The sequence below is a fragment of the Cyrtonyx montezumae genome, unplaced genomic scaffold (genome assembly GCF_038088225.1).
Source record: "Cyrtonyx montezumae isolate F1298 unplaced genomic scaffold, pur_monq_1.0 scaffold_3, whole genome shotgun sequence".
Taxonomy (NCBI): domain Eukaryota; kingdom Metazoa; phylum Chordata; class Aves; order Galliformes; family Odontophoridae; genus Cyrtonyx; species Cyrtonyx montezumae.
In genome coordinates this window covers 108,606,617-108,630,702 of record NW_027072034.1, presented here as the reverse complement: position 1 = coordinate 108,630,702, position 24,086 = coordinate 108,606,617, and the positions used below count along the sequence as shown (strand labels likewise).

The following is a 24,086-nucleotide window of genomic DNA, read 5'->3' as shown; positions in this document are numbered from 1 at the left end:
TTTTGAAATGTTTAATTTTGGTAATTTGTCTCATAAAATGTGAAAGGAGCTAAGAGCTCAATGTGCTGAACATAGCGTGAACCAAAGTAAATCTGTTACTGCTTTTTCTCTTTCTACTTCCACTGTTACAGTAAGCCTGCACTGCAGTCCAGGCTCCCTTTAACTCCTGCAGGGTCTCTGCTCTGTTTGCGTGACAGGGAGAGCAGCAGCCAAGCAGTGTGAGGTGAGGACGTGGGTTGGGTTCTCGTTGTGGAAGACCACAGTGACCACTCTGGGGAAGGCAGTGCCAAGCTGGTGGAGAGTGGCTCATGGCTCCCGTAGCTTGTTTTCACTGTCACTGATGGCATCCAGATACTGCCTGGGTTAGAGGTGCAGGGCTGCAATCTAATACAAGCTGATAGCAGGATTTCCCTCTGCAGTGTTTTCAAGCTCACCCTCTACCTGGATTGCAAAAAGCATTTTTGTAACCTCAGTCTTTGCATTTCACTGTAGCAGTTTGAAAAATACATTAGCTCTACAACTCCCCATATGAAGTGACATCATTGGACAGCTATTGTAAATCCCGTGACTACACTACAATACTGGAGCTCAGTGGTGATTTGTATGAATCTTTTCCAACTCACCCAGTTCTGGGCATTTGAAAGAGTAAGTCCTGGATGTCCTGTTCACATCTTTCATGCTCTTGTAGTCCAACCAGTATTTGCTTTCTGGTGGTACCGGTCCTTCCCTCTTGCATTCTGTTTGACAAATCATGGTACTTGAGGCACGACACAGAATTGGGCGTGGATATGCTACGCACAACCTATGGTACAGTATCAGAGGAAGAAAAGAGGCTGTGCTCTGGAGTGTGCAAATTTGGCTGCCAGGGCTGGAATTGCAAAGGAAGCCATCAGCATTCAGCTAGATTTAATCCAGATGATCTCGTAACAGAAGAGGGCACTCAGGGGCCAGACAGCAAATAAACCATATCATGTTATGCAATGAGGGAAAATCATTGAGAGAATGGACAGAATCCTCATCTGATCTCAATGCAGCTTATAGCTGGTAAGCCTGGCTTTCATTCATGCAAAACGAAAGCCCAGTCACTTTAAAACAATCCCTGTGAATGCACGCAAGACAACTCATCTAAAGCATTGAAGTAACATCCCTGTGTAGACAGGACTTCATTATGCTACTTGTTATTGTTTTCAGTGAGTCCTCACCTGCTCTTTAAAGTTCAGCATACATTATGAGAGAAAATTATTGCTCACTATTGTTGTATTCCTTAATTGCCTTCTAAATTAGTGTGTTCAAAGGAATGTATTTTTTTCTCTTCTGCCCTTCTCTGCCTGCATCCAGCAGCACTCAGCATTTTCTACAGAGCTCAGAATTGCTTGCATTCTTATAAAAATGCCTCAGCCATATGGGATTTGCTGAAAGTAAATTAGAAGTGCATGACTTGGGAAAATGCAATACTTTATATTGTGTATTGATTCCATAGTCACGGTATAAACACAAAGTGTTAGTATAAAGAATTTCCACAGTCTTGCAGCATTTGAGTCCACATTCTGCACAGGTCTGGAGTAGCAGGAGTTCTCCTGTCAAGGAGTATGATGTTGCACTAAGGGGCAGGGGTGAACTTCCGCGCTTGTAAGTATATTGCACCAGCCAAGCTCTAGCTGCAACCTTGCAGTTTTTCAGGCAGCCCTGCTTCCTTTAGCCAAAGGCATATGAGCTACTGCAGCTAATTTTATGCTATATAAATAACACCAATAGAGAGACAAGCTTGAGATTAGGTAGGTAAGATAGCCAAAATAATACATTAAATAGGAAAGTTGAAGCATTTGTTAATCAGAAATATGAGTGTGTTCCTTAAAGGAGCTGCAGGAATCTGACTGTAATGATGACAAATGAGAGATCCCAGAATAATAAGATCAGTCTTGCATATAGGCAGAGCCACAACTGAGACTCTGTGTGACACAGATGTGCTTGTTGTACAGAGAAATTGGACCCTTATATTCTGATAGAGAGCATTTCCTCTTTTTAACAGCCTGCACTTGACATGCTGGCAGAGTGAAGGCTGTGCTGTGTGCCTGGTGCTACTCTGCTTGTCTTCTTCTGCTCCACCTCCCCTTGAGCATCTCTCTTCTGGTGGCACAACAGTGCTGGACCGAGAGCCACTGAGAGCAGGGACCATCTTCTGCACAGATGCCATCAGCACTTGCTAATGTCCTGCATTACTCTTGCCTGAAGCACTTGTTCTATACAATCTCAGTCTTCGCTAGGCCTTAGAACGTATCGCACAGTTGTTGGGTTGACGTGGGCACAAGAAAGGATATGCTGAAATTTTTGGTTTAGTCCATTCCTATAGCGGTAATTGCTCAAAGAAATAAACAACGTAGTGTCTAAAAGCCAGAACTTCAAAAACTTTCAGACATTTCTGTTTGTGCAGGATCCCATGAAACCGTTGTTTTCTACAACAGGTGAAGATTAGCAACTTTTCTTGAGGACAGTGAAAACTCAGTTCCTCTTATGGATGAGCTTCCATCTGCAGTTTCCTGCACAGGATTTCCACACTTGATATCAGACTTTCACTGTGGAAAGCATTGGTACGCATGATACAAAAAGAGGTGGGCACCCACCAGATTCAACCAAATGTATCCAGAGATTTCCATGTTTAATCTCATGGACATGTTATGTTGGAATGAGTTTTACAAAAACTTCAGGATGCACTTAGGGAATTTGCTGTAAAGCAAGATGCACAGGGTGATGTGTAAGGGGAGGCTTTGCTATAGGTTACCTGCCATAGGTAGCTTTGTTGCCCTTCGGAGGTATCCATGCAGCTCACGAGTGGACAGACACCTTCCTGCACAGAACCAGCAGAGTAAGAGCATCAGGAGCCTGTGGGGAGCCTGCTGCTTCCCACTTTGGTAATGAGACTTTGCCAAAATTAGGGACAAGAGGGAAGTGAGCTGCTAGTTGCTTTCTTCTTTAGTCTTCTTTGCAGATAGGAATCTAGACACTGGACTTCCTTCCTTCTGAGTAATATATACCTTTCCTCATTCTTCTGAGCAGTTTATACCTTGACTCACTGCTGTCCTACTTCAAAGGTGCAGAAATCAGAGGGAGATCTCTCACACCTCACTAAAATGAAGTTGTATCTTGTCACCTCAGAACGGGTAAACATTATGTTCTCTCAGCTGAAATCCTAATAAAGATGAGCAAGTTAACGTTTCATCTCCAAGGTCTAGTTAAAAATGCAAGCTTCTTGTCTCAATTTAGTAAAAGAAAACACCAATGTGGATTTCATTTTAAAATAGTTGAGTAGGTACGGTATCAATTTATTGAGGTAAAAGTATTTTCATGAAAAGTCAAAGAGTAGAAACAAAGAATGCAGGTCTCAAAATCTGCTGAAGTAAAACTACTGAAAGACTAACAATGGTTCTGTTATACTCCTATACAAAAGCAAACTTGATGGCCTAATTGAGCTTTACTAGGCACTGCTTTTTAATTATTGATGCGACTGAACAATCAAAACTGTAACAGGCACTTGGCTAATAGTAGTGTAAATCTTTATGAAAACTTGGTTATGACACAGCATCCACCTTTAAATGGTACCTTTCATCTCAGATAACTGAGGAATTAAGAAGATAAATAGAGCCGCCCTAGGTTTTCATGACTTGTCTGTCTCTTTTATAGGCCTTTACAGTTTAGTAGCTCTGTGTGTCATGAAGCAAACAGTTCATGAGAGAAATCTCCAAGAAATTCAACACACACAGGTTCAAAAGGATGGCTTCTTTAAGCCCTCTTTGAAGCTTTCATACCTGTGAAATTCAAGCAGGTTTTAAATAAAAGCTCTAAAAGTGAGCCCTGGCAGCACAGTCTGCAGAGAGCTTGTGGCTACAGAAGAGCAGACTGGTGGCACGACTGCCTGTAAGGTGTGTAAGTCTGAGTTTGGTTAGCTTGTTCATGTTACCACATGCAGCAAAAGGCAACCAGGAAGGTGATTCCTCCTGTCCCACCACAGCAGCGCTCATGCTGGCCATCTCTGGCAGGCAGGCTTCCTCCAACTGTGAACTGGTTGAGAAGGATGTTGGCAGAAGCATTGTGCAAGAACATACATCGCACTCGGTGACACTTGCTCTGTGTGGTGGCAGAGCCTACTAATTTATCTCCCTTCAGTTCCCCCCTTAATTTTATACATCAACAATTAATACTATTCCCCAATTTTCTCCAAGTCTGTGTTTGCGTTGTATTTAAAGAGATAAGGAGGTACGTGGTGGTTTTTTTTTTTTTTTGTTTTTTTGTTTTTTTTTAATGAACAAAGAATCCTAGCAATAAAGAAAGCTGTTATATCCTGAGGGAGACTAACTCCTCAAAAAAGTCCTTTTATCTGGGTTCCGCATGAAAGCCAGACCTGGAGTTGGATCCTTTTGGAGCCTCGAATAAAGAGAAAAGAAAGAACACTGAGACAAGAGATCAGTATATTGAGAGTGCTGGGGCTATATGACTCACTGAATTATCTGAGTAGGTAAAAAAAAATGCAGAGTATTAAAAGAGTGGTTCAGATCAATACAAATAAAACCCCAATTTTGTTCTCGCTGAGATCAGAGAAAAGACAAAGAAGGTTGGGAATATAGATCAGCTTGGTTTAAAGATCTGTAAGGAAAAAAAGGTTATAGCTGGTCAGGTTCACAGACCTGGTGGAAGTAGTGTCCCCTTTCACATATGACTCAGGCTTTCAAGAACTTTCCAAAGTAGTAGGAACTTGGGGTATATTTCTTCATGAGTTAGGCAGAAAGTAAATTAGTATTTGAGTTTCATGTGCCTAGACCTCCTGCTCAGGTAAAAAGAGTTGCTTTGGATTGTGCTTTTCTCAGTTATCTTGGCTGAGGCAGATTCTTTTTCTCAAAAGAATTACAGACTAAAGCAGCCTGCATGAGAAATATTCTCTACCTAGTGGTCAGATTATTCATCTGAAAGGTGGAATTACCTCTAAGTCCCCCTGGAAGGTTCCAGTTCCGTATCCAGTGAAGGTTTAATTATTTTTGCAAAATGAAGTGGCATTAAGACAGATTGAGAGTGTACATGGCCAAAGTTTCCTCCAACCTTTATGGGAGATACGGAATATATGTTAAACTGAGGAGGAGGACACAGTAAGCCCCTCACAATCTGAACAAATGATCTCAACTCCTCCAGTGAAAGGGAGACATTAATCCTTTCTCTAACACTAGCCGGATCTTAGAGCAAAATTGATACTCAGATTTCTCTGAAGTTCTCAAAAATTACTTTGAAACACATTAGCCATCTGCCAGGATTAAACAATGTCAAACTAAGCCACCCAAATGCGCAATCAAATCTTCATTAAAAATAAGGGCACCTCATTTTCAGGTGTTTTATATAGCTTAGTGTCCTTGCATATGTATATTCTAAACACACCTACAAGCAAATTTTTCTTAGAATTTGTTTTAGTTGTCTTAGAATGAGTCAGTACCTCAGGCTTCTCTTGGGCTGGACTTCACCGCAACTTCTTGTCTCTGCAGACAGACTATGCATTAAATAGAAGAGTGTGATGCTTAAAAAAATGAATTATGTTGTTAATAGCAAGATGCCTAGGAATGCAGCCCGACAACACTTTCAGAGTGTTATTTCCAAGCAAATATTGATTGCTATTTGTAAAGAGATAGCACAAGATGTAAAGGTATCCTGAGATCATAACCACAATTTATGGCTGTCTACTGAATAAGAACTGGTATGAACCTTTATGTGGATACCAACTGTAATGATGAATGTGGGTCACTAAATTTTTTTTTCTGCTTGTTCTTGACCTTTGAGTTTCTGTTCCTCAAATCAGTATATCTTGAATGCATGCTTTCAATGGGTTATTAACTTTGGAGTGAACTATTCACCTAAGTATGCTTTGTTATCCATTATAATTCCACTAAAGTTTACCACATTAGTAGTTTGGGCTTGCAGGAAGACATAAAAGATTACTATTCTACCATGTTGGACACCTACAGAAACAAAATTAACTCAATGGATTTTGTCTTCTCCATTGCTTAGGTGTCACTTTATTTAAGAGTTCAGATTAGCTGACAAGGTGTTTTTTAGCACTACATTTCAAAGACAGAAGCTTAGCTTTGTCTGATTTAGAACAGGAATGCACTTGAATGATAAGGGAAATTCATTTTGACTATCTGACACCATCTAGAAGAAAGGTATGAAAGTTATACGTGCCAAGAAGCTTGGAAAACCTGCACATAAGATAAAGGTTTTCCACTATTATACTGTTAAGCACTCAAGCAACTGAATGAGCATAAGCCATAAATTCCAGCCTTGATTACTCAAGCATGTAATATAGTTTAGCACTTCAACATCTAAGGTGTCACCTTGGTAGGAGTTATTGAACATGTGGTCTCAACAATTGCCCTATTAACTGTGAACAGCTAACGTTGCTTCTCATTATCCTTCTGCAGCATAGTCATAACCAAATAAGGCAGGAAGAGACTTTTAACAGATTGGTGACTTTTAGTGAAATAATCTGACAACACAGCCAATTAACACAGTTGCCCATTCCAGAAATTTGATTTGTTCTGTCCATGTCCTTCAGATTCTTGCAGCTGAGGATTATTCTTCCTGATCCTCAGAAAACTTAAGCAAACCAAAAATGGACTTGAGCTGAAAGCAAATCCTTCCTTATATAGCCTATATGAAAGAGACTCCTGTGTGAATACGCAATCTCAGAGCATCAAGACATGGAAAGTACTCCAGTAACTGACTACCTGAAGTGTGCAAGACAAATTCTACACACATTTTTAGTGTGGAGGAGCTTGTCCTCTTGTACCCATAAAACTCCAAATAAGTAGATGTCACTAGGAAAATAATGAATGCTAGTATAATTTGTGAAGCCTATTTATGTTGCAGTAGAGGAGGTATTTTGAGATGCCATTTTTTCCTGAATCCTATGGGTTCTCATATCAGATCAACTCAGTTTGTAGGCATAAAGTCCTGATATTTTCCAACTGAGCTCAGATTATTACTGCCAAGATGCTTTCTCTCCCATCTCCTCTATCGCCACTTGAAAAAACCCTGTGCTTTACATTATTAGCACAGACATTTTTGTGCAACCTTTCACACCTTCAGTCTTGTCAGTGACCTCATTACTCTTCTGTGCCTTACATCTATTTCAGCACAGCCATTCTCTGATGAGAATCCAACAGGTAAGTGTGTAAGTCAGCCTGCAGGGTACAAGATACCTTGGAAATAGCTCACGGTGGATTTCAGAACAAAGTCTGAAATTGTGAGGCTGGCATCTAGCAAAAACATAAACCATCTGTAAATCTGATAGAGAAATCACTGAACAGAATGAATATCAATAAGGCAATTGATGTGCCAACATTTCTACTTACTATATTAAATATCTCCATATTACTTACACTTCATTTTTCTCTCATTTTCCCTGCTGCATGTTTCTCTACCTCTTGTTGTCAATTACTAGCTGTTAAAGCACTACAATGATTATTTCATATCTCCTACGCTAGTAACTGGTTGATTCCCTTCAGAACCTAAATGAAGGAATTATAAAAAACAAACTACCAAGCAAAAAAATGAATTCAAAAGCTATTTTTAATTCTGGGAGGGAGAAGAAGAGCAAAAAGTTCATTGTCAAAATAGTTAATGATACATTACATAGCCAAGAATAGTATTTTTCATTGTACCTCTACAGCTCCAACAGGGATCATAAATACCCATTTGTTGAGCAGGGAAATAACTGACGGCATTTATCAGGGCATTCATTTATGACCAGATGCCTATAGTCAATAATTGTTGTAATTGACATAGGAAGGACAGCACTTGCCATTGTTCTGCTCCCTTTTCTCCACTCCCAGATCCTGAGGAAGGTATTCATATAACTTTGAGAACATTTAGCTCTTTGTTGTCTTGGAGTAGATAAACCACTTTTTCAAGCTAGCAACAACCTCACACAGTTTCTGTGATGAGCTTAGATACCATGGTGACAGTAGAAATATCTAGGAGGAAAAACAGAGATATTAGAAAGTTATTTTTTTGAGAATCACTGCATGTCTTACACTTTTCTTCTAAGATTTGATGCTGAGCTAATTATCTTGATGTATAAAACACAGCTTTTTGCAATGAAGACAGGATTATAGTCAGTTAAGTTTTCAGGAAAATTATCCTGCATGGCAAGAGAAGTCAGGGATTTTACTCTGCTAATATAACCTCAGAATGCATTCTTTTTCTCCTTTCAGATAGGGCCAGGCTAAAGATCCAGTTGATCAGCATTCCAGGCTACTGTGAAATGTTATATCCATTTTTACAGATGAGTAAGCTGAGATGCACAGTGTTAGCGTCAGTCAAAATAAAAGCTCAAGGAAGGTTTATAGTCTGATCAGTAGCCAGAAATGCTTTTGACTTTTAGGAGAAAAAGCCGTATTTCAGAAGGCGAAGACTGGTCTGTATGGAGAAATACTTTCACGAGGCATCTTTTTCAGCTACAATGCATTTCATATCATGCAGGATGTGATCACAATGGTACACAAAATTAATGGTAGGAGATTAAGGATAGTCACTTGTGCATTAGGAATAACTATTTATTACTAATAATTGTTCTTTCTTATCATAATATAATGCAGAGTTAATTGTATCATCGTTATTATTTTTGCATTTTGGTATGTGATTTGGCTACGAAAAACAACGAGTGGATCTAATATAAATAGCACCTGTATTATATCACAAAGCAAAGATCAGGTTTCCAATGTGCAGCTGATTTTAATTCTTACTAGTAGTTATTTCCACCTCTGGAAAACAACATACATTATGCAAGATCTCACCTGACACAAGCAGAATTCAGTACTCTGCAGGCAATGTGGGGACCTCCTTTCCCTGGAATCCAGAGGAATTAATGTCCATCGTAGGTATTTAGTGTCAGCCTGCCTTTAATACTTCACAGATTTCCATCTTCTAATTAAGGATGAAGGAAGCATGTGTCCCTCACTGAACCCAGCTGTCTTGGAGGAGAACTTGCTGAGAGTTATTGTTAGGAAGAGGAATGAGGTAGTCTTTTCCTTTAAAAAAGACTTTACTGACTTGGTAGACTAAAAATAGACTACTACACCAGTGAGTGATCTTGCTAAACAGTAAGATCCTAAATTAAAGAACAGGCAATAAAGCAAGAAAAAGCAAAGAATTTGTATGCGTGGACTTGCCTACTCATCAAAGCGTGGATGAATGTGGCTATGCTGATGTAAATATGTTTAGAATGTACTGTATAGTTTATCTAGATTCATCCCCTCATCTGTAATAGGAGTTGTACTGTCACAACTATTTTGCATTAAAAAAAAAGCCCCATTGCCAACAGAGAAAAGAAAGGAGTTGCAGCTAACTGGTATTTTTCTTTTGAAGTTCAATTGCCCAATGGCCTGCCCCATTCCATCCACTCTTTTCATGGTGCTTTTGCTTCATGTTGCTATGTTACTGTTGGCCACTTGGCAAAGATCAGGAAAGAATTATCTGGAAATGTAAAGTATTAAATCTGCAGTGGTTCAACAGGATTTTTTCTCCAACAGAGATGCAAAAAAAAAAAAAAAAAAAAGTAAGCAATCTGGCCGCATCACAATGCCAAAAGAAATATGACAGTTCTTAATGCCTGGAAAAGGCTTAAAAAAATCATTTATTTATTTCTCTTTTTGGGTCATGTTTCTTAAGTAAATGAATCTTAGGAAATCACTCTGCCAATTTTTTTCAGTAGCTTTTGAACCTGTTGCAATTCCTGAACCATTTCCAATGTAATATGATTGAGGGCTAATGGGCTTAAAAGTTTATGTCCTCACGAGCTTTGTGTAAATCAGGGAATATGGTAAAAGATGAAAATGAGTGCCCCTGCTGTTGGAAAGACTGAAACAAATCTTCAGGTATTAGGTTTGCCACAGCCAGGTGATCTAAAAGCACGTCTGTGAATTTATCATGATACCTGCCTGCTCTTTCTCTCCTCACAGCCACAAGTCTTGGGGTGGCACACGTGCACTGTAGGAGTAGGGACGTGGCTTTGCAGTGCTGAATGCAAAAAGAGAAGCTACAGAAACGCTGTACTTAGGTTGCATTAGTTCTGCTGTTTGTGGAGTAATTTAGCTTTTCTACTTTTACCTGTTGCTTGCCACTTTTGTTTTGTTGCTGTTGTTTTTTTCCTAGAACAAAATAAATAATTCAACACTAATCTTATTGTTATGATAGATCTGCACAGGCTCATGGCTAAAACAAGGAAAACAGAAATCTCAAGGAAATATAAGCCCTGTGACTAAATGAACAAGTAAGGTCCAATGAAGTCTGTGAGAAGCTATTCTTAACAAGTCAGACTTTTTATTCGATTATTTTTTCTTCGATTGCTACCTCTGTTCTCTCCAGAAACTTTCTCTGGTTTTGGTCTCTTTTTTCCTATAGCTATCTTGCCAATTCACTCTCACCCCAGGACCACCACTTTCTCTATAATGCCCCCTCTGCCATCCAATTATACAGAAGCAAAGGTATTTATTTTGCCAGTTTCCCATGGGTCTAGTTTGTTGGATACTGTACAGCAACTGGCAAAATATTGTTTTAATAAAGCTCAAGAGGAGAAACTATTGACACTAAAAATGAATACATGCTTTTGGTGGATTCTTTTGTCTTAATGGTAATACAAGAGAGAATTTCTGGATAATTACTACTGGGATGGAGGACAGTAAATTGACTTCAGATATGCAGCACTTCTAAGATAGCAACATTCACTCTTCAGCTCCAGTAACGTGTATAAATGTCTTTCCTCTTTTCCCTTCCCTTCCCTTCCCTTCCCATAGCTTTATCTTATACTTAAGAGTTTAAAGGCAGATTTCCTCATGGTATAACCCCTATCAGAGTCCTTTTGTTAAACAAAATTATAAGCCTTAGCTTACAATAGAAGACCAAGAAAGATATTGCTTTTAGATGCCCCACACTTACTAGCAAAGTTGATCCAAAAATGTAGTTTACTGGTTTTAAGTGGATTGTACTGTTTCAATTATCTGTATTTTAAAATAAGGATCAGCCACCGTAATGCGTTTCCAAATTATTTTTGTAAAGGCTTCAGTTTGCAGACACAGAAACACAAACCACTCTGATTTTGGGGTGGGGGAAGAAAAAAACCTGTATTTTTTAATATAAAAAACGAAAAGAAAGTTCTAATGAATTTACACCATGCTGCAGAATCTGACTTCAGGCATCCTTCTTCATTTAATTAATACGGGTGGGACGTGAAAGATTTCCCTTCAGCACGACATGAATCCCCGTCGCTGAATGAGGAAATGAATGAATGAAGGAATGACTTCATTATTTACATTACACGAAGGAATGCGGAAACGCAGAACCTCGGGGCGCGATGGAGCTCGGCTCTGCCCGGCATCCCACCTCCCCGTGCCGCCCTGCAGCCGCCGTGGAAAGGCGTTAACACGAATTCAAGCAGCGGCCGCACCGCGCTGCCTCAGGCAGGCACCTGCGCTCAGCCTACAGCTCCCGTCATGCCTCGGCTCGGAGCATAAGGCCCCGCCGCACGGCTGCCTCGGGCTGCCGCTCTCCCGGCGTGAAGCGGCCCTCCCGAGCTCCGGGTTGGGAGCGGGGTGCGGCTGCGGGACCTCGGCCCGCCCGGCAGGGACGCGCGCGGAGGGGCGCCACCCCTCTCCCCCGAGGCGCCGCCGCGGGCGGCCCCACTCCACGTGGGCCTTCCTCGGGCGCGGCGCCGGCCCGCGCCTGCTCTGGTCAAGATGGCGGCGCCGTTGGCGGTAAATTCGGGTAAGAGGAACCCGCGCGGCCCCTCCTCGCTCTGCTGGGCGGCGGCGCCGCCGACTGCGGGTTTCTCCGGCTTTCCTTGGCGCGTCGGCCGGGAGGGAACAGCGGGAAACTCGCACCTCGGGACCGTCGAGCGTAGAGGAAGCGCTCCGTGCAGGCCCGGCGCTACGGGATGGTCCGAGCGGCCGCCCTGCCCGGGTGCTGCCTCCCTGTGTGCGTCTGATGTTTGAGTGGGGTTTGCGTGGAGCCAGGAGTTGCACTTGACGATCCTTATGGGTCCGGCTCAGGATGTTGTGTGGTTGTTACCCCGTCCAACGCCTCTCCCCGCCTGCCTGCAGTACAGCCAGCTAGGTACAGTGCCACGGAGCTTTATCCGAACGGGTTTTGGGCGTTTCTGAGGATGGAGATTCTCCTAGAGAACGCCTTGGGCCTCTGCTCAAAAGTTTGATAACCCTCGTGGTGTTAACGACTGAACAAGATCAGTTCTTTCAGCCTTCTCATTAATTATGTTCTCTGCTTGCCTGCTTCGTTATCTTGCTTGCTCTGGGAAGCCCAGAGCTCGACGCAGTACTACCTCAGAGATGCTCAGCTGCTTCCGTGCACTGCTGGCTGCCATTCTGTTAGCACATCTCAGTGTGCACAGGCTGCCCTTTCTGTGAGGTTGATCAACTTTTTATCTGCCTGAACGTGCATTAAAATAGCTTTTCCCAGCCTGTATTGTTACATGGTTATTCTCTCTCAGGTATTTGCATTTGATAGCTTTGGACTGGGTTAAAATGGAGAGTGCAGAGACATTCTGAATAGCAGTTGTGACTATGACTAGAATGTGGGCGTGGCCAAATGGTAGTATATATCATAGTGAAGTAGTTAATAAAGCTGTCAGATTTTAAAAGCTCAGCTCCCACATCTAGCATGGAGTAAACTTACATAGAAGGTGTCATGATCTAAATGAAGCAATTACATCCTTTGCCCCACCACAGATAACATTTATAAAACAGATCCTTCATTTGAGGGTGGAGGAAGATCTGAACAGTGATGACTTCGTTAAGGTGAAAATGGTAGTCATTTGGTCTCTCTTGCTGTGTAATAGTAAAACAAATTATGAAACCTACAGGTAAAATAAAAATGAAGGTGAAGGAGGAAATGTATGGACAAAAGATAAGGTAAAAAATAAGCCAGATGTAACACTACAGCTAATGGAAATTTTGCCTTAGATTGTAGTAAGTTGTTTGTGAGGACAGACCTAGCAGGGACAAGTCTGTAGCTTGATAGAAGGCTTTGTCAGAAGAAGCAGCCTAGCCTGTCCTTACATACCCTGGTAGGATGGGCAGTCCTTCTAAAACTGGAGTAACAGAAATAATGTAGTGGCAAAAGTTAGCATGGTTACTGAGAGAAACAAAACGATTCAGCTGATTTCCATCCCAGGTGCTTGTTCCTTTCTCTGCACATCTTTGTGCTCTTATAGTTTGTGCTCATCACAGCAATTTGGATTATAGATGTGATCATGCTTTTAGCAGTGGCTTGAGTTTAGAATCTGAAACTTCCATGATTACAGATTATCTTTAAGAAGAGAAACATTTTGTTACTTTTTGTTATATGGACCTTATAATCTCTATTTTTTGGTTTTTTTTTTTTAATGGGATGTTAATACTTGGTGGGGGTTGTCTCTTTACACAGTGGTACTGACAGAAGTCTGAGGAATGGGTTGCCATACTATTTTCATGAGACCTGAGGCAAATGGGGAAAATTCTAGTGTAATCTTTATACTGCAGACTTTGGTTTGTGAATGTTGCTACTTCTAGTGAATACTGACAGCTGTAGTACTGAATTCCGGTTTGAAGTATTCAAAGGAAACTTTTTCAGTATTGAGGAGGAGAGAGATTCTGGAATAGGGTCAGACTTGACTTAAATTTGTGCTTGCTAGCTTCCAGAAATAACCTAGTCTCTTCTTAATGTACGGAGGTAATTATTTGTGCTGATCTGTCTATTTCTATTAAAACAAATCGATATCTTTGAGAAACTCTAATGCACAATGATAGCAGCAAATGTGTTTATGAATCCAAAGTACTTTTTTTTTTTAATTAGAGTGAGAAGGTTGAACAAATGAGAAAATGTCTTCAGGTTTATGATTTTTAACATTTATATGGTATTACCTTTACACTTACAGCTTTGGTTTCTAATATATATTTTATTCTCCGTAGTCTGGTGATGCATCACTTTCTGATAGAGCAATTGTTCATTCATAGTCCCTCTTACTGAGTATTTCTTTGGTTTGGTCTTTTTGCTAAAAGCAGGAAGCCTATCTTGCTGAATTTCATTCAGATTCAACGACTGCTGCTAATTTGTAATTATTCTTTAATCTCACTGAAGAGGGTGGAGTTTCTTAAGTATATAAGGACATGAGATGTTGACTTCCAGTCCCAAAACTTACCTGCTTGCATCATCTTTTATGTTTCTCTTAATCAGTTAGGTTTTATATCAGGTGATTGTTGTTTTCTGTACCATAAAAAGGGGAAAATATGTTTCACTTGATGTGTGTAACAATCCACACTGTCACTAAAAAAATCCTATTGAAAATACTGTATGAAGAATTATTTTTTTCTTTTTCCTATTTCTTATCACAGAATCTATGCATATTTTTTTTTGTTTTATTTCTTTCTATTAAAAAGAAATCTGTTTATTTATTTCTATTTTTTTCTTCCAGCTGCCAGCCTGTGGGGTCCATATAAGGACATATTGCAGACTGTAATGAATGCCATTTGCAAAAGGCAACCTGAAGCTATTCATCGCCTCGACCAGGTTTTAAAGAAACACAGATCTGACTTCATCTCTCTCTTCAGAAATCCGGTACTGGACAAATGCTCTTACAGAACGATTTGGAGAACTGATAATTTTCTCTGTTTTGTATTGCTGGATTGCATATTTAGGCACTGACTGTACCTTCTATTCTACATTTTTACAGTACATTACACAGCTGTCTTACAGAAATCTTGTTCTGTTGAACAGAGAGAAGTAGCTTGAAAAACACGTTATTTTGCCTCTTGTATAGGATAATTGTAACATTTTTCCTCTGATTACTTGAATTTTTTGAAAGGAGTAGTAAGAATATCTGATGATCCATTGATCCAGTGTTGCTTTTTCCGTGAATATTCTTGTTTGTCTGAAATGAAGCACAAAACTATTTCTTCTGGCATTGGCCCATGCTCATGCTTCAGTTAGTTAGATAAATGAACCCACAGAACAGGTAAACGTGGGTCTATGAAATATATATTATATAAATTGTTCAGAGTTTGACATGGTTTGGAAAAAATCGCTGCTTCTTGGCTAATGGATCACAAGGTAGTAACTATAAATGTTTCCTGTTGTTACTTCTGAAGTAGTGTGTGGCTTTATGAGACCAGTAGATCGGAAGATTTTACAGTGAGATACAAAGACTTGTCAGCATATTTGAGTGTCTGAGTTTAATAGAAAAAATAATGACATGGAAAACAGACATTTTTTAAAAATGCAGCAGTTCCTAATACCTTTCATTGATCTGATGCCCATTTCTGTAGAGAATTTTAGCAAAGTTTAATTCTCAGATCCGTTGTTTTCAGTAAACTAACAGTGATTGTACAATACTGTTTTTTGATATGTTCTCACTACAAGACTATTGCTGTGAAGTGTAAAGTGTTATTGGGATACCTTTACCATCTTTGTGTTTAGAAATGCTGCCTTTGTTTTTAAGAGGACAATCTAACCCATCAGAAATGTATTTGTGAGGAAGGATTAATGTGTAAAGCTTCCTTTGGTTTTTCATCTTGCCATTTTGAATAACTTTGGATTCTTGTTTCTCTTCCAGCCAAAGAATGTTCAGCAGCATGAGAAAATTCAGAAAGCAAGTACAGAAGGGGTTGCTATCCAAGGTCAGCAGGGAACCAGGCTTTTGCCAGAACAACTCATCAGAGAAGCCTTTATCCTCAGTGACCTCTTTGACATTGGAGAGTTGGCAGCTGTTGAACTTCTTCTAGCTGGTAAGAAGGGAAAACATTTAAGAGCTGGGCAAATGCAGCTTAAATAGAACCCTCCTTTTTATGTCAAGTGTATGCCTAACATGAGTGCATGATTCTGTCAAGACCTGACTTTCCTGACATTTAGAATGGTCTTAAAATAAACTCTACTACCTGCTGTCATTTAATGTAAAGGCAGTGTTCTGAACTTTTATGTTTTCATGTTTTATCTTATGCAGGTTTTGCAAAAGGGAGTAATTTGATTAAAAAAAAAAGAAGATTTTAAATTCAGTGATGGAGAAAGAAAAGTTTTAAAATAACTTAAATGGTCTAAAAATAGACATTGGTTCTGCAAATTATGTATTAATTACACATTAATATGTAACTACTTAGTTATAATCTAATAAATGATTAGTAAGGGTTGTGTTCTGGAAAGCGATTTCAGTGTTATTAAATATAATATCTTAGTTATCATTATTAGCTACTGTTCATCGTTAACTATTTTTCAAATTCATGAAGAAATGGCTTGCTAGTTTGTCACCTTTGGAAAATCACCTTGAAACCAGTCTCAATTTCTAGTTGGAACTTGCATTTCTGTTGTAAATTCAGAAAGAAAATTTCATTTTGAACAAGGGAAAAATATTTTTCTGGTAATTAGCTTGAACTGATTAAGACAGGCAGATATTGCAAATACCATTTGACCTAGGTTATTTATGGACTTGCACTTCCACTCTTTAGTTTGAGGAAGTTTTAATAGTTGGATGTGAGTTTTAATATCACCCAAAACACTTAGGATTTCTTGGAAATGCCTGAAGCAAATCAAAGTGATAGTGAGTAACAGTGGTTGCTTTGGATTGTTTGTTTATATTTAAATTAGAAATACAGTCATATAAAGCTATTACCAGAATATGTATCCTCAAATTTCCTTGGATATTCTTTTCACTCAATAGGAGAACACCAGCAACCTCATTTTCCTGGTCTTACAAGAGGTCTTGTGGCTGTGCTGTTGTACTGGGATGGAAAGAGGTGCATAGCCAATTCACTACGAACTCTCATCCAGTCACGCCAAGGCAAGACATGGACATTGGAACTCAGGTCTGTATTTGGGTTAGCTACTTTTAATGCTTTTGGGACTGTGTAGGCTTAGGGGCATGCAGATATTCTCAGGTTTGTCATAGTTGTAACCTAAGGCTATTGCTTTCATGTTTAAACATAATATTCTCTGTTTTAGTAGTATGTTTAACAGATAATGAGGATACCCATTTTATTTTCATTTTTTTCATACTGCTTCAGCTTTTAGCAGTGTTTTGTTTCAGGCACCCTCCCAGTTGCTGCTGCTCAAACCAGTGATGATTACTCAGTATTTGAGAAACTGAGTTTCTGCCTTTGCTGTGTTCTGACTTCCCACATCCCACAAAGCAGAGAATTGTGTTCCTGCCTCTACTTGAAATGGATGCACTGTCTACTGCAAGCACGTCTTTTTGACTAAGAACATTACACACTGTTTAGTTACAGTGCACTGTGATTGCTTAAATGCAGAAAGCTTAAAAGATGTCTTATGGCATAAACTTAAGTTCTGTAACTTAAAAGAAAGTATTGCTTTAAAATGAATTCTGCTGCTTTGTTAGGATGTTGGATAATTGCACTTCCTAGTGAGAAAGGGGATGTGAGCTTATGAATGATGTGCTTCTTAATCATAATGCTTTTTGCCTTTTGTTAGAAATCTCAACCTACCTAATCCATATTGCACTATCCTCATATTCCATGTTCTTAGACCTAGTTACATACAGACTTTGTATCCATTCAGCGTGTTTAGACAGAGCACTGCTTACTGATCACTCATGCACATTAAATTATTTTATATGTGTATAATGTAGGTGTGCATTTTATGTCAGCTTGCATATGCAGTTGATGGGATTCATTATTTTAGAATTCCTCTGTGACTGAGAATAGTATGATTAATTGTTACATTTATATTCCCTCTGTTATAGTCAAGAGCTAGTGTCCATGACAACACGCTTTACAGATGACCTAATGGAGCAAGGTTTGACTCAGAAAATCCTCACACTTGTGTCTCAAATTGATTTAAACAATGAATTTGATAAACTCCAGAGAGAGCGAGGATTGGGCAGTGAGAAACATCGCAAAGAGGTAAAGAGGAGGCTGGGTGTAATTATTCTTCCATATCACTGCACAGAACGAAATACAGTTGGATCATAAAGAGAGATGGATGATTTTTTTTTTCCTCCCTACTTTCTGTTTTCTTTACCTTTGGGAGCTACGTTACTGGTTGAGATATAAAAGTAACTGCTCTGCACTTTACACTATATCGCTGTGTAATCCAGATTACTACCTGGATTTGTTTCTCTGTTGCTCTTTTACATAAGGACACGTGTTATCTTTACTGAAGGAGTGGAATTAAGGGCTGTATAGAAGTGCAATATTCACATGTAGTACAATTTTTTTGCTATTTTATTCTTAAAAGTGTATATCTAATTATCTGCTTTCATTTCCACCATAAATAAAAATAGAATAGAATAAAAATTGAAAAATAAAATTCAAAAATGTTTAAAGAGAATGAAACCAGGTCTAGTCAGGCAAATAACGCATTTTTTTAATTATCCATTTGTGTTAATATGATCAGAAGCATCTCAAATTGTAAACAGTAAAAACTGCTTGAAAATCAGTTCTCATTTTTGTATTCCTTGGAATTAATTGGGACTGTGACTAGCTATACAGTGTGCTTGCAATATGAAACTTTTAAGTGTTTAAACAGTTTAACTCCTGATCTTTCTGATATGTGATATAACTAAAATTTATTTTATGATGTAATCAGTTAATTCATTTTCTGCCAAATAATCAGTTTTACATTTTTGCTATTTATCTAGAAACAACCCAAAGAATATCCGTCTAGTTTTCTGTATGTATTACGTTTGTAGCTACAAAATTCTGTGTAGATTTGTATCTTCTGATCTGGACTGCCATGCTGGTTTGCATATTGTCATACTCAGAGATATCATGTCACAGACCATATGAAATGGCATGAAATAGGGGCATTTAACAAGAAAAAAAGTGCCTTTTGTCGTTTAGCAGTGAAAAAATATCAGCATTTACTCCTGCTCTTTTTAGAGTTGTTTTTAGCTTACTCTAGTCATAATAACTGAGAAGGACAAATTGGAAGTGTTGCTGGTTCATTCATATGCTCTTATTTCTTTCAAAAGGTTTCTGACCTCATCAAAGAGTGCCGACAGTCCTTGGCTGAAAGTCTCTTTGTCTGGACCTGCCAGTCACCGCTGAGTAAGGATGACACTCTAATCCTCATAAGTTACTTGGAGAAAGTAACAGTAGAAGCTGATGGCTCATTGGATGCTGTGAACTTGTCTCTTCTCATGGCACTCCTCTACTGCTTTGATGTCAGCTTTCTGGAACAAGGCACAGAGGACCGTGAAGGTAATGCTGATAGGTTTCTTTCTCAGGGAGGTTATGCTGTGCAGATAGATACATTGTTATTCAACTGGTCTTATTTGTTGATAACAAATTGGTGAAATTTCCCATGCTGTTTTTCATGTTCAAGGGTTGATGGTGTTGCATTTGTGGCTTTCTTTTTCTTTTAAGATCTCATGCACCGGCTCCCTCTACTAGCAGAAAGACAGTACATAGCAACAATACACACTCGTCTTCAGGAGTCTCAGCCTTGGAAGCTACCAGGCTTGCAAGCAACTGTTAGATTAGCCTGGGCACTGGCATTACGAGGAATATCCCAATTTTCTGATGTGACAGGTAAATTACCCTGAATTGCAGTTAGTGCACTTCAGTATTCTGAGCTTGCAAGTCAAAGTATATGTTCCCTTCTCAAAGCACTGGTATTTACTTTCATAATAAAGCTACTGTTGACACTACTTCAAAGCTTTCTTGGTGTGTGAATTTGGTTGTTGAGAATTAAATTGCTATGGTAAGTACACAGGTTTATTAATAATTAGTCATTAGACATTAATATTGTATAGTATCTCAGTGAAGTGAAAGGGATTTTAATACACTGAAAAATGTGAAAAATTGCATCTTACCTACTTTAATATTAACTTGAACGGTTAAATTAAAAATAGATTATAGATTCATGTTTATGACTTTTTGCCTCTGGAGATATTTTTGTCTCAGCATCTTAAGAGGACAGATGTCTTATTTTTTTTTTCCTGTACTTCACAAGCTTTCTATGCTCCACACTAGCTCAGAATTGAGTCTACTACAGAATGTTTATTAAAGAAAATGTACACATTGTAGTTAATGTTGAATTAATGTAGGTTTGTGCTTCAGCCTTAGGAAGGCAGTACACAGCCTTAGGTTTGATCATAGATTTAATGGATTATGCTCTTTATCTCACTTAGAGAAGAAAGTTGAGACTATCACCTTATAGTAACTTGTCTTTTCTGGTCTGGACTTTTCCTGTGCAGCAGAAAAAAAAACCTAGAGGATAGCAGAATGTTGGTTTGCTTGTCAGACAGTTATTCTAAAATGTGTTAGCTAGTTTACAGATAGTTGTAATTCATTTTTTTCTCTCCTTTGTAATTTATTTATTTTTAATTGCCCAGCTCTTGCAGAATTCACAGAGGCAGATGAAGCAATGGCAGAGCTAGCAGTTGCTGATAACGTCTTTCTGTTCCTGACGGAATCTGTTGTGGGATCTGAAAATTTCTACCAGGAGGAATTTTATATTCGCAAGATTCATAACCTTGTCACAGACTTCCTTGCACTCATGCCAATGAAAGTAAGATTTTTGTTTTGTTTTCTGCAAATAGCAGTTCTTGAGAAATGTAGATGTCTTCTATATTTCTAAAATTGGGGCTGATAATGTAGAGCCTTGAGGTGCTGCAGTTCAGAACTCTTTTGTGGAATCCATAACATTTGGGGTTTGTTTTCCATACTGAAGTGTTTTAAAAATCATGTTTTATTTCAGCGTGGTGAGATGTGCAGAGTAAGCTATTGTGGTGGTAGTGATTTGGTTTTGTTTTAAATGCTCATAATTTAAACGAATTCTGGGGTTGTTGGCAGTATGTGTTTGTCTTTTTTTTTTTTATCTCTTTAGATACAGGCAGTTGAACTGACTGTTTTTGTCCTTCATTGTTTATTTCATTCTGTTAGTGTCAAACTTTTTCATGTTTAAGGGGAAGGATGCTGCTGTTTCTTTCAGTAGTACCATCAGTTGTTGGTAGGAGAGCTAGAACAGAAATGTGAAAGGGGTTTAAAAAAGTTTGAAGCATTTACAATAGCTTTATTTGTGTAAGACCTCGTATCTGGGCATGGAAAATGAAAATTCTATGAAAATACTTTTACTTAATTGATAGAAGCTTTATTTTTTGACCTCCATTGTGTTGAGCTGTAATTGGAGTTGCAAATAATTACTTCTTTCAATGAGGAAAAAAAGGAATATTTTAAAATTCTGTTCATTGTAAACTGTCAGAATGAGAACAATATTGGCAGGAAAATGTTTGAGCTTTAAGAATCTCTGAGGGCACATATAAAAATACTGGAGAGAGCTTTTGTCTTTAATACTAATTTATAATTCGTTGGTTTTACACGTTATTTTCTGAAGCCGTCTGTTTAACCCACAGAATATCCACAGAAGAACAAATATGATGGCATTTCACGCAAATTCTTGTAGATAACTTTAGCAATATACTTCTGCTTCAGTGGTTGCCTGCATACAGAATTGACTGTGTTGTAACAGACTTTGGACTTTCTTTGAAGGCTGCCTTCAGCAGTGTCTTCTGCAGTACAGAAGCAGTAGCCCATAGGAGTACGTTGAATATATGAGCAGTACGTGAGGTGTGTCTTATGAAAGTTCTGTGAGCAATCAGGTGCTAACATGTTTGGATTTGGGAACTTTTTTTTTAACAAGATAGTTTTGAGGATAGTGTTACCTCACCAGAGATGAAACATGTTCCTGTATTTATACTAAATTTCACAAAGGACATATAGCCAGATTATTTGAATGAAGGTAGAAGAGCTGAAGGCTGAGTCAGGCTCAAGTTGCTGATTTTCTAGATGCACACCTGACCCTGTTTCCTGTATCCCACAGAGCTGCATGAAAACCTCAAGGCTGTTTGTTGATACATCTCTTTGTTTCTGTAGGGTGAATTCCCTGAATGAATAGTACCCACACAATATAATGAAGATGGATGGTATATTTTTGGACAGGTTTTACAGATGGTATAAAGACACCTGATAAATTAGGAAGGGCTCACCTTCACCGAAGGTTAAGGTTCATGTGGAACTCCACACGGAAGGAATCTCCAACAAGAGATCCTTCCCCAGTGGTGGTCAGCCCTTAAATGGGGTCTGGGAGAGGTGGAGCCAGACTCCACCCCTTCTGGTCACACAGGTGCATTGCCTTCACCTGTGTTCTCATGGCTGACTCAGTGCTTGCCTCAGGTGATCAATCTGTGGCTCAGGCCGTGATTCAACAGTTCCCATACAGTAGCACAATGGAAAGTGAGGCTCTAGGAAAGTATTTCGGTTTTTTTTTGCTTTGGTTCAAATCTGTGGTTTGTTCATGCCTAAACATGAAAAGAGATTTGTCGCCAGAAATAGGATTCTGTAATAGGTTATTAAACAAAAGTCTAACCATTGGCTTATATTCCTGCTTGAGAGAGGCCAGCGCCAGTTCTTTTGGAGGAAAGGCTTGTTGACAGGCAATTAGGATGTAGCTGTAGAAGGGGATTCTTTTGTCCAGCTACAGTTATTCAGTGCTTAACTTATGTGTTATGAGTTATTTCTACTGAGTCTCAAGTTTTAGGGAAATAGAAATCTTTGCTTTGCAGGATCCTTTTCCTTTTAAGGTATTTATAATCTTTGTTTAGTTTTAAGTCTGTAACTCAGCATTTCATTTAACTCTTCTGTATAATTCTAATGCTGCTTGCCAGTTATGGTTTGGATAAATCTTTTGGTTAACTGTATTGCACTCATAGTTAGCTTTAGTAATTTGGGTAATCCACTATTTCAGTTATCAGCACTGTTTTGTCTGTGTATGAGTTTTGTTGGTATACTGGTTTGGATAGTTTGCTCTTATCCTTTCCATAGTTACCTCTAATTTTAACTGACCTTTTGAGATTACAAATTCTTTAGCTGACTGTTCAGTTCTACACTTCGAGATATGTTACAGAACTGTGAACTTACTATTGGGCATCACTGCATTTTAATTTGTGTAGAACTGGCTGCTTCTTGATCTTTGTTTAATATTTAGCAGAACAGAACTGAACTTTTTATCTCATAGCTATTTTTTCTTTAAAACTCTAGCAGCCTGCTTTGTGAAAGGCTTTTTGATAAAATATTAAATCAGCTTTTTCTTTTAGTAAGTATTTTCTCTTTTCTCTTTTGTCCTACTGTATTTCTTGAAATACAGTAGTGCTATTAGTTGTAGACTATTCCTAGAGCCGAAGTAATAGCATCAGTCAAAAACTTCTCAAAATATAAATTAGTAGTTTAAGGCTACTTCTAAATACAGCTAAGTAAGGCACAGTCCAGAGATCTTCATATAGAAGACAGTATTTCCTGGTATTTTCCATTACTCTTTTCTCCTTTTGGATTACAGTCAAACTTTCTGTGAAATCTAGCTAAGCTTATCTTTCTTTCAAAATAAAAAGAAGAAAAGGATCTATCTTCTACAGCCAGACTAGGGGATCGAGTGAAGTCAGGGCCTTGATAATGAAGAAGTGATGGAGCATATCTTTGAATGTAGGCTCTGTTATAAATAAATGAATGAAATTATCAAATTTGCTTGTTGCGTATATGCAAATTCATTTGCTTTCTTACTTTTTAATAGGCCATTGAGGTAATTCAGTTATTTCTGCTTTTGTATTTCATTCTCAGCTAAATATAGAATGGTATTTTCTCTGATTTCTTAAATTGTGTAGGTGAAGCAGCTGAGAAACCGTGCTGATGAAGATGCTCGCATGATCCACATGAGTATTCAGATGGGAAATGATCCACCTATTTCTCTTCGAAGAGATCTGGAGCATTTAATGCTTTTAGTAAGCCCTATTTTCATATAAGTTATCATAGGGAAAAAAAAAGTGATTGTGACTTTCCTTCTTCATCAGAAAGCCTGTATTTAAATGATAAACTACAGTGCTGGATCTTGCTGTCTTTGGATTGAATTGCCTCTTGTATAAGTATTGATGTTTGCTATAAGTTTTTATGAAAAGAATATACTGCCCTGGCTTCTGATGTTAAAGCATCAATTCATTCCTGTTTAGTGAGTAAATACAGTGTTGTTTCTTCTGGTGGAGGAATTCTTGAGCTATTGTTATT

At 38.6% G+C, this 24,086-nt stretch overlaps 1 protein-coding gene across 1 annotated transcript in view; it reads left to right on the top strand.

Annotated features, from left to right (window-relative positions):
* Nucleotides 1–11,765: 11,765 nt before the first annotated feature.
* NUP205 (nucleoporin 205) overlaps nucleotides 11,766–24,086 on the top strand; it is a 47,115-nt gene continuing 34,794 nt past the window's right edge. The window contains exons 1-9 of the mRNA XM_065742759.1: nucleotides 11,766–11,796; nucleotides 14,498–14,640; nucleotides 15,635–15,806; nucleotides 16,733–16,877; nucleotides 17,774–17,933; nucleotides 19,004–19,232; nucleotides 19,398–19,562; nucleotides 20,369–20,544; nucleotides 23,690–23,806. Of these exons, the coding sequence (XP_065598831.1) occupies nucleotides 11,769–11,796; nucleotides 14,498–14,640; nucleotides 15,635–15,806; nucleotides 16,733–16,877; nucleotides 17,774–17,933; nucleotides 19,004–19,232; nucleotides 19,398–19,562; nucleotides 20,369–20,544; nucleotides 23,690–23,806 (1,335 nt within the window). The 5' untranslated portion in view covers nucleotides 11,766–11,768. The remainder of the gene's footprint in view (nucleotides 11,797–14,497; nucleotides 14,641–15,634; nucleotides 15,807–16,732; nucleotides 16,878–17,773; nucleotides 17,934–19,003; nucleotides 19,233–19,397; nucleotides 19,563–20,368; nucleotides 20,545–23,689; nucleotides 23,807–24,086) is intronic.